At 37.9% G+C, this 10,307-nt stretch overlaps 1 protein-coding gene across 1 annotated transcript in view; it reads left to right on the top strand.

Moving 5' to 3' along the window:
- The window catches only part of OTOA (otoancorin), a 90,573-nt gene that overhangs the window by 51,508 nt on the left and 28,758 nt on the right, over positions 1-10,307 (top strand). The window contains exons 22-23 of the mRNA XM_044657447.1: positions 2,440-2,627; positions 4,347-4,502. Coding sequence (XP_044513382.1) covers positions 2,440-2,627; positions 4,347-4,502 — 344 coding nt within the window. The remainder of the gene's footprint in view (positions 1-2,439; positions 2,628-4,346; positions 4,503-10,307) is intronic.

Below are 10,307 nucleotides of genomic sequence, written 5' to 3'. Positions count from 1 at the left end.
AAGGAAGAAAGGAAAGAAGGAAGGAAGGAAGGAAGGAAGGAAGGAAGGAAGGAAGGAAGGAAGAATAGCCAATGAAAATGCACTGGGTTGGGAGATGGAGGGTCCTGCTCAGGGAGTAGCAATGAGGCCAGAGTACATAAGGGGGATCAAGGTAAAGGAAGAATGGAAAAACAGAAAATGATCAAATTATGAAGGGCTTTGAATTCCAAACAGATTTTATATCTGATCTGGAGGTACTAGGGACACAACAGAACTAATAAATGGTATGTGTATGTGTGTGTGATAGTCATACCTGTACTTTAGAAAGATCAGTCTTGATAGGTGGGTAGAAGATTTACCTGGAATGGGAGAGACTTGTGGCAGAGAGACCAACCAATAAGCTATTGCAACAGTCCAAGTGTGAAGTGATGAGGGCAACAGAATGGTGGTAAGTCAGTGGAAAGAAGAAGACATATGCAAAAAATGTTCCCAGGGTAAAATCAACAGGTCTTAGAAACAGATTGGATATGGGGAGGAGGGAGTTGAGAAGTTGAGGGATTGGGAGGACAGTAGTGCCTTTGAAATTAAAAAAAAGAAGAAGTAGTTTGAAAGGGATGATGGGTTTTGTTTTGGACATGTTTAGTACAAATATTGGTGGAGCATCCAGTTTGAGATGTCCAGTGGGCAATTGGAAATGAGAGATAGGAGGTTAAGAAAGAGGTTAGAAATGAGTAATAGATCTGAGAATAATCTGCATAGAGAGATGATACTCGAATCTGTGAAAGCTGATGAGATCACCAAGTGAAACAGTATTAGGAAAAGAGAGGAGGACAGAGTCTTGGGGAACACCAACAGTAAGAGATGTGACCTAGATGAAGATCTCTAGCAAGGAGACTGGGAAGGTCCAGTTAGATTACTGGAGAACCAGGATAGCATATTGTCTTAAAGAGAAAAGAGTATCAAGAAGTGAGGAATCAGCAATATCAAAGATTGCAGAGATATGAATAAGGATTTGGCAATTACGAGATCACTGGTAATTTTGGAGAGAACAATTTCATTTGAATGAGGAAATCAGAAGCAGCCTGTAGAGTATTAAAAAAGAGAATGAAAAGAAGGGACATGGAGGCATTGGTTATAGATGATCTTCTCAAGACTTTAGATATAAAACTGGTGGAACTGGGGAGGCAAGAGTTAACTCCTCACACTTCTGTAAGATCAACTTGAACTATCATTAATTGACTAATTTGTTTGATTAGCTTGATCCCGTACTGCAGCTCTTTAATATTTAATTATATGATCAAGTGAAGAAACCTCCTTTCCCAACATTAATTTTTCCTTTTATCTAGATTTAAGTAAATTGTAAAATTGCCAAATATTATTAATGAATGGAAGTAGTAATAATAAATATATAGAAATATAGAACTATTTGCAATGTTTTGACTAAGACTGATGTTGCAGCTTAAGTCACTTCAAATCCTCAATGCAACAAACTCATCTTTGTTTATCTAAAAACTCAGTCTAACACAATTCAGTTCACTTGAATTATTATTATTATTATTTTTAAAACCCTTACCTTCCGTCTTGGAGTAAATACTGTGTATTGGCTCCAAGGCAGAAGAGTGGTAAGGGTGGGCAATGGGACCCAGGGTCACACAGCTGAGAAGTGTCTGAGGTCATATTTGAACCTAGGACACTCCCATCTCTAGGCCTGGTTCTCAATACACTGAGCTACACAGCTGCCCCCATTTCACTTGAATTATTAACTAAAGTCCTTTAAAAGTCTTCTCTATATTTCTCCTCAGGATTAGTGCTTTTTCTTCCTTTTCCTACTCTTTGCAAATCACAGCAAATAGTCTCAAAGATACTTCATACTTGCTAGTTCCTTATATAATATAATTCTCTTTATAAATTCTTCATATGATTCTCTTTATAAATTTTCTTCATATGGCAGCTAGGTGGCTCAGTGGATAGAGAGCCAGACCTACAGATGGGAGGTCCTGAGCTCAAATGTGACCTCAAACACTTCCTCACTGTGTGACTCTGAGCAAGTTACTTAACCCCCATTGCCTTCCCTTTACTGCTCTTCTGTTTTGGAAACAATACACAATAATTAGTCTAAGACAGAAAGCAAGGTTTAAAAACCCCTTTAAAATAAGTTTCCTTCATAACATGACAATTGAAATTATTCCAACAAGGAAGGAGCTTGTTAAGGTCTAAAACCTTGATGCTTATTATAGTTTGTGAAATTTCAGTCTTTAATCCTTATCTTCTCCTTCAAAGCTATTTAGTTGCAAAAGAAAAATCTGAAACCTGTCAACTTTTTGACAGGTTTCCTGCTTTGCTGCTTTACCTCAAAACCTGGAAAGATGACCACTTCTCAAGGACCTTTTCAGCTCTACAAAGAAATTCTTCTAAAATGACCCTCCAACAAGTATTTCTTCTTCTTCTCTCTCCTTCTAGATTGCCAAGGAGTCACAATTCCCAGTTCGGACGACATTCTAAAGTTAGTAGAAGCTAATGCCTGCTGGTCTCCTCAAGAACTTCTGTGTATGGAAGAGGACACATTTACCAAGAATGTTGAGATGCTGGGGACCATCTCGAGTTTCAGCCAGCCACAACTGATGGCCTTGAAGGAGAAAACAAAACAGGTCAACCTTGCCTCAGAGGAGGAGTAATAAAAGTACCCATCTGCTACCGTTGGGGTAATGCCAAGGGTTTAGCCGGAAAATGACTGAGAGTTCTCAGTGGGCTATTGTTGTCTGGTCACTGACTACCCACAAATTGAGTTAGCTAATAACATTTACAATTCCTCTCTATCCTGTCCCCTAGCCTGTTTCAAAAGTATGTAGAATCATAGTTTTAGAACTAGAAGAGACTTTTTTTCTATTCCATATATTTTTTCTTTTTTCATATTTTTGAAAATTTTTATTTAAAAAATTTTATTCATGGTTACATGATTCTTGTTACCTCCCTCTCCACTTTCCTCCCCACTCCTGAGGTTGACAAGCAGTTTCCCTGGGTTATAAATATATTATTACTGGAAGAGACTTTAGGAGTCATCTAGTTCAACTTTCTCATTTTGGAGATAAGAAAACTTTAGCTCAGAGGAGTTTTGACTTGCCCATGGTCAGACAGCTAATAAGAGGTTGGATTTGAACTCTGGTCACAGTTTAGGGTTTCAGTTTTCTTTTATTTTCTACATCTTTTGCTGGGGATGAGATATATGACTGTTTGGAAGCAAAATACCTCAGTTTCCTCATCTGTAATGTACATTATAGGCAGAAAAACCTAGTGCTCAGGTAATCCACAACATGAACAGTTAGCTGGAAGACATTTCAAACCTGCCCATTTCTATCAGTGGAGCTCAGTTTTTTTCCTTCAGCATTTTATTTTTCCCAACTATATGTAAAAATAATTTTTAACAGTTTTCTAAAATTTTGAGTTCCAAATCTCTCCCTCCTCCTCCCTAAGAAAGCAATTTGATAAAGATTATACATGTGATATCATGTAAAACATATTTCCATATTGGGTATGTTGTGGAAGAAGGCATGTATGAAAAAAACCCCACAAAGAAAACAAAATGAAAAATAGTATGCTTTGATCTACATTCAGTCTGATAGAGCTTGATTTTACAGAAAAAATACCCGAGGACTTCATTAGTCTTCAAAATTAATTTTATCAAACCTCTAGATAGATACCTACATTTTCTAGGGTTACTATTCTTTCTTCATACTAGCTCTGTCCTTTAGCAATCAGTCAAGGAACATTAAACACCTACTTTGTGCCAGCACTTTAGTAGGTGCTGGGGCAGGCACAAGAAAGGAACTAAACAGTCCCTGTCCTCAAGGAGCTTATATTCTAACAAGAAAGATGACATTCACAATTAACAAAAAAGATTGAAGGTAGGTAACCCTATTGGGGGAGGCACTAGGGCCCACAAGAACCAATTTTTAAAAAGGACCCTTGAGCTGAATTTTAAAAGAACCTGGGGAATTCTAAGAGGCTGGGCCCTACTTCCCTCATGTGTAAAGTGAGCAAGGTTGGTTTAGGTCGTTCTAAGTTCTCTTCTAACTGTAAGTCGAGAATTCCGGGAGTTTTGTTAGACTAAGAGAACAAAGTCCCTACTTACAGCAAATGCTCACAGAATCCTACTACTTCTCTTTAAAATCTAGCAAAAAGATGAGAGAAAAAGGAGAGGCAGTTGGCTTAAATGTTTTTTGGGACTTTAGTGCTCATTTTAAGTCAAATATTAGTACTGTGCAATAAATAATAATATAAAAGGTACTGGATACCCAGGGCTATGGAACACTGGGAGAGTATAGCACATATTATACCAGTTTACTTTGACTATGGGTTTGTTTTCCAAGGTCTGGAATGTGCCATCTTATTGGAAAAATCATCACATCGTCTCCCTGGGCCGCATTGCTCTGGCTCTGAATGAGAATGAGCTAAAACAATTGGATCTCAGCTCGATTGACACGGTGGCCTCCCTGAGCGAGCAAACAGAATGGACTCTGGGACAGGTAAGCAGGTTCAACTTAGGATCCTCATCCATCTAGAGATGAAAGGAACCTTGAAGGCCATCAAGGTCAACCCTCTCATTTTATAGATAAGGAAATTGAGTCATAGAGCAGGGAAATGACTTGACCAAGGTCACATAGCTAGTGTCTGAGATGGGATTTAGTTCCCTCACAGAAACCTGGTATTTTTTTTAAAAGATCCAGCCTAGAAACACAGGCTTCTTTCTACTTGCCCTAGAGATACTTTTAGACTGAGATTCTGGTTCATTTTCATGACTGATGTGAGGCAGGTGTGAATAATCTGAAAAAAAAAACCATTATCCTTGGAACTTTGCTTTCAAAACTGGCTTTAACACCATGGTCTTGCCTCGGGAGCCTTAGGAAATGCTGGAGTCCTTCCTGTCCCATCCAAACTCTGCACCTTGCTTAGTAGAACATCAATCCAGCCCCTTTCTTCTAAGATTGTGTTACATTTAAGTGTATCTACTCAGCCCTAAAAAAGTATAGTTTGAAAACTCATTTTTATCACCTAGGAACTGTTTTGCTGCTAAACTTCTCTGCCCCTTTATTGTCTTTCTTGCCTAATCCTCCTTCAGATCCCTCCCTCTAAATGTAGATGTTTCTCAGGGTTCTGATCTGGGTCTTACTTGCTTCTCCCTCTATACTACTTTGTTTGATGATCTCATCCACTCCCACAGATATAATACCACTTTGTGCCAATGATTCTCAAGTCCTCCTTTCCTATCCCAGCTTCTCTCTTAACCTCCAATCTTGCATTCCCAGCTACCTTTCAGATATCCCAAACTGGTGTCCAGCAGACATCTTAAATTCAATATGTTCAAAGCACAACTCATTATCTCTAAACCTTCCTTACCTATTTCTGTAGAGGGCAACACTGTCCTCCCAGTCCCTCAAACTCACAACCTAGAGTCATTCTGGATTCTTCGCTCTCTTGAATCTTCCATATCAGAGCTGTCGTCAAGGCCTTTTGGTTGATTTTATTTTTGTAACATCTCTTGAATATACCCCCACCTCTCTTTGTCAATGGTGCCACTCTAGTGAAGGCTCTCGTCACTTCATGATTTGATTCCTGTTGCTGGTGGTCAACATGCCTTACATCTCTCCCCACTCTAATCCATTTTCCATTTAGCTTAAACATAGGTCTGATCAGGTCACCCGCATTCTCAATAAACTCCAATAACTTCCTATTGCCTCCAGTATCAAATATAAAATGCTGTGTTTGGCATTCAAAGCCCTTCATAACTTAGCCCTCTCCTCCTTTTCTAGTCTTTTTTGCACCTTACTCCTCAACATAAAACTCCTCTATCCAGTGGTAGTGGCTTCCTTGTGTTCCATGAACAAGACACTCTGTCTCTTGGCTCTAGGCATTCTCTCTGGCTGCCCCCCATATCTAGAACACTCTCTTGTACTCCAGCAAGTGACCTCCCTGGCTTCCTTTAAGTCTCAATTCAAATCCCACCTTTTATAAGAAGTCTTCTCACACCTATCTTAATTCTAGTGCTTTCCCTCTGTTTATTATTTCCTATTTATCCTATATATACGTGGAGCTTGCTTTGAACATATTTATTTACATGTTTTCTTCCCCATTAGATTGTAAGCTCCTTGAGGGCAGGGACTATCTTTTGACTTTTTGTATCCCTAGCACTTAGCACAGTGCCCAGCACATAGCAGGTGTTTAATATATATTTGTTGAATGAATGAATTAAATGTAGGGAGTCTCCATTTCTTTCTGTCTCTCTGTGGAAAAGTGAAATCTTAGCAATGCAATTACACTACAGTTCTCACCAGTTCTTCTTCTTCCACAAGTACAATATAATACCTGGAATCAGTGAAACCTGACTTCTAACCTTACCTCAGACATGTTCTAACTATGTTAACATGGGTAAGCCAGTGAATATCTCTAAGCCTCAGGAAAGACTCTGAGTCTGAATAGGCTGGTTGAAACTGGGGATTGTTGTGTTCTGCTTGGGTGGGCTGAGTTCTCACACCAATAAAATCACAGATCCTTGATTTGTTGCATTGACCTTCCTTCATAAGTCCTTAAAAAAGCAATGACTTATTCTCTATACTGTAGAGAAGCTGCTACTTCAATGAGGAATTTCTTGATACCAGCCCCATACAAGTTGGCAAGCAAAAATTCTCTGGCATAGCTAGGGAATCTACCTTTTCCCAGCCTGAAATAGAAATCTGTTTTCTCCTCTTGGTTTCATCCTATTTCCATCCCTAAACCAGCGAGGCTTTCTCATCCCCATTGTCTTTGAGAAAGAAAAAAATGTCCTTTGGTCCTTTTGGTTGTTGTTCCAGATTCAACCTCTGAGTTTCAACCAAGATTGTTGATCTAAACAGCCCAGAATTGGCTGCTCTTTTCTCCCTGGTTCCCATGTCAAGAAATCTTATTCTAATTGTACTTTCTCTAGTTGTCTGAGTTAGTTCACCTCTTTAATTTGCATTCCTTTACTTCTTGCTTTTTAATTCAATTTTCTTTCATCCTGCCACACCTTACTGGGCCTCCTACATTCATTTGTTCTCCTTTTTGCCCCATATATTTGGCCCCATGCCAAAAGTTTTCTCATCTATTACATTATATTATATTGGAAGTTATATTAACTAATGTTTATTCTAAAATACTCCCAAACCCAGTTACTTCCAATAATTTTAGAGACCAAGCAGTACAACTGTGGACATGTAGAAAATAGACTTTCTCTTTTCACTGGTCACTTAAAGCATTGGTTAGGGAGCAGGTAGGTGGCTCAATGGATTAAGAGCCAGGCCTAGAGATGGAGGTCCTAGGTTCAAAGGTGGCCTCACATACTTCCTGGGCAAGTCACTTAACCCTTAATGCCTTGGAATCAATACATGGTATTGATTCTAAAACAGAAGGGTTTTAAAAAAACAAAAAACATTAGAGCTAAAATGATTTCAGATACCACAGTTAAAACAAGACCATGTATGTGTGTATGTTGGGGGAAGGAGGTGTTGATGATTCTTTCTATTACATTAGTTCTAAAATGTAATTTGTTTTTAATATTTAGAAACTTACTTTGACTTTGAATTTTTTTTCCTTTTGTCTTTGTATCTCCAGGAGCTTGCTCAGTGCCCTATGTATAATAGATGCTTAATTAATGCTTGTCAAATTCTGGTTTGACTTTTATTGTTGATTTTTTTAATTGATGCTTTTTGGTCTTTAAATCACATTCACTCTTCCAAATATATCCTTCCCCTTACCCTATCTGGCACAGCAAGCTATCCCTTTTGGCAAAGATTTAAAAAGAAAAAAATCGTATAAATTAGCTAATATACAAACACATGCAATAATATACATCCATTTTCTTCTACTCCTGCAATGAAAAGGAGGTAAATTTTCTCGACCTGGATTAATTTATTTTAATCACCCATATTATTTAGTTTCTTTTATTCTTTCTCTCTCTCTCTCTCTCTCTCTCTCTCTCTCTCTCTCTCTCCCCCTTCTTCCCTCCCTCTCCCCTCTCCCTTTTATACACAACATATGTAGATATGAACATTATACATAGATAGATATAGATATGAACACATCTGTGTGTATTATTGTTGTTGTTCAATCATGTCCAACTCTTCCTGATCCCATTTGGGATTTTCTTGACAAAAATCCTGGAGTATTTCGCTAATTCCTTCTCTGGTTCATTGTATAGATGAGGAATCTGAGGCAAACAGGATTGATTAAGTGACTTGCCCAGAGTCAAATAGCCAGTAAGTGTGTATGAGATTGAATTTGAACTCAGGTTTTCCTGACTTCTAAGCCCTGCATTCTATCCACTATATGCCCTATAAGTATATGTATGTATATGAATGCCACCTAGCTGCCCTATAAGTATATGTATGTATGTATATGAATATATGTATATACAATGTGTTGTGGGGTGCTAGAGTTCAGGAAGGGTACCTTTTGCAAGAATGCAAGGCTCCAAAACTTAGCTTAAAAATAAAAAGAGAAATTTATTAATTTAGAAAGTAATGTTGAGAATGGCCAGGAGAATAGCAAGGTGGAACAGCAAGATGGGGAGTCATTCTTTGGGAAGACAGCATGGATAGAAAAGCTGTCCCCCAGAAGACATCAACTCTGGGGTTTTTATACTCTTTAAAACAGTGGAGACATGACTCTGCCATGGTGAAGACGTGACTCTAGTGTGGCAAACATTCAAGCATTCGATGGTGGCAGTTTGGCCATTTGATCAGATCTGCCTAGAGACATAGGGGGTGACCCTCATAGTTTAGGGGATAGTTGGATGTCTGAGATACAACTTGATGATATCAAGGAGGTGTATCTCTCTGTCCATCTAAAGGACGATCCAAGGAGGATAATTCTCTCAGGGTCTTATAGGAGTTATAGGAGTTATCAGTTGTTTTGGGTTAGGAGTCACAAGGATAGGAGGGAGCAAAGGAATTTCCCTGCTCATAGTTTGCCTGAAACACTTCTGTAGTTTTGGGGGTACAATGCCCATGCCACAATGTATATGGGTATATATATATATATATATGTATATATATATATATGTAATTTCCTGGTTCTGCTTACTTTGCTTTATCTTAGTCTGTATGCCTTCTTATGTTTCTCTGAATTCTTTAGTTCTTATTTCTCATGATATAATTTCTTAGAGTCTATTACATTTACGTATCACAATTTGTTAGTCATTCTGCAGTCCATAGATCCCTGCTTTCCAGTTAATCATTCCCAGAAAAAGTAGCACAATGAATATTTTTATATATGAGACCTTTGATCTCTTTGGGGTAAATGCCTAGGACAGGGATCTCTGAGTTGAAAAGTATATACATTTTAGGCATAAATTTTAAAAAATTGTAAGCATAATTCCAAATTGTTTTATAGAATAATTAGACTAATTCTCAGCTCTGCTAATCACCTATTAGAGTGCCTGCATTTCTGCTATTCTTCCAGCATTAACTATTTTCATATTTCATCTTTGCCATTTTACTGGGTATAAAGTAAACTCCCAAATCTCTTTTGATTTGCATTCCTCTTATTGTTGATTGGGAGCAATCTTTTATATGACTGTTAATAGTGTGCATTTTTTTTAACTCTTACCTTCCACCTTAGAATTAATACTGTGTATTGGTTCCAAGGCAGACAAGTAGTAAAGGCTAAACAGTGAGAGTTAAGTGACTTGCCCAGGATCACACAGTTAGGAGGTGTCTGAGGCCACTTTTGAACTCAGGACCTCCCATCTCTGGGCCTGGCTCTCAATCCACTGAGCCACGCAGCTTCTCCTTTTGCATCTATCTTTTGAGAATTGTTTGCTTGTATCCTTTGCTGGCTTTCCCAAATGATTCTCGGTCTCATGTTAGTTCCCTATATATTATGAATTTTAGACCCTTATCATATTTTTATTTGAAATAGAGATTTTCCCCCAATCAGCAATTTCCTTTCTTATCTTAGTTTCCTTGATTTTGTTCAAATAGAAAAACAAATGCTTTTTTTCAGTTTCATCTAATTAAGTTATCTATCTCTTCCTAACTTGCCCCATCACTTTCTATCTCATATTACATTTATCATTATGTATCTTGTTGTTGTATTTGTCCTATTAAATTGTAAATACTTCGAGAACAGGAACCATGTTGTTTTCCTCTTTGTATCCCAGGTGCTTTGTACAGTGTATTTGCTTAGCAAATGTTAGTTTAAGAGAATTAAATTGAATTGAACCTACACTTTTTATTGCTTTAAAACTCCTTAATGCCTTTTGACCAATGTTATAATAGTCCTGCATTCATTCTTCCTCCTCTTCCTTTTCACCACCT

The sequence above is a fragment of the Gracilinanus agilis genome, chromosome 1 (assembly GCF_016433145.1).
Source record: "Gracilinanus agilis isolate LMUSP501 chromosome 1, AgileGrace, whole genome shotgun sequence".
NCBI lineage: Eukaryota > Metazoa > Chordata > Mammalia > Didelphimorphia > Didelphidae > Gracilinanus > Gracilinanus agilis.
The sequence above is the reverse complement of the archived record's forward strand: the minus strand, read 5'-3'. Positions and strand labels throughout refer to the sequence as shown.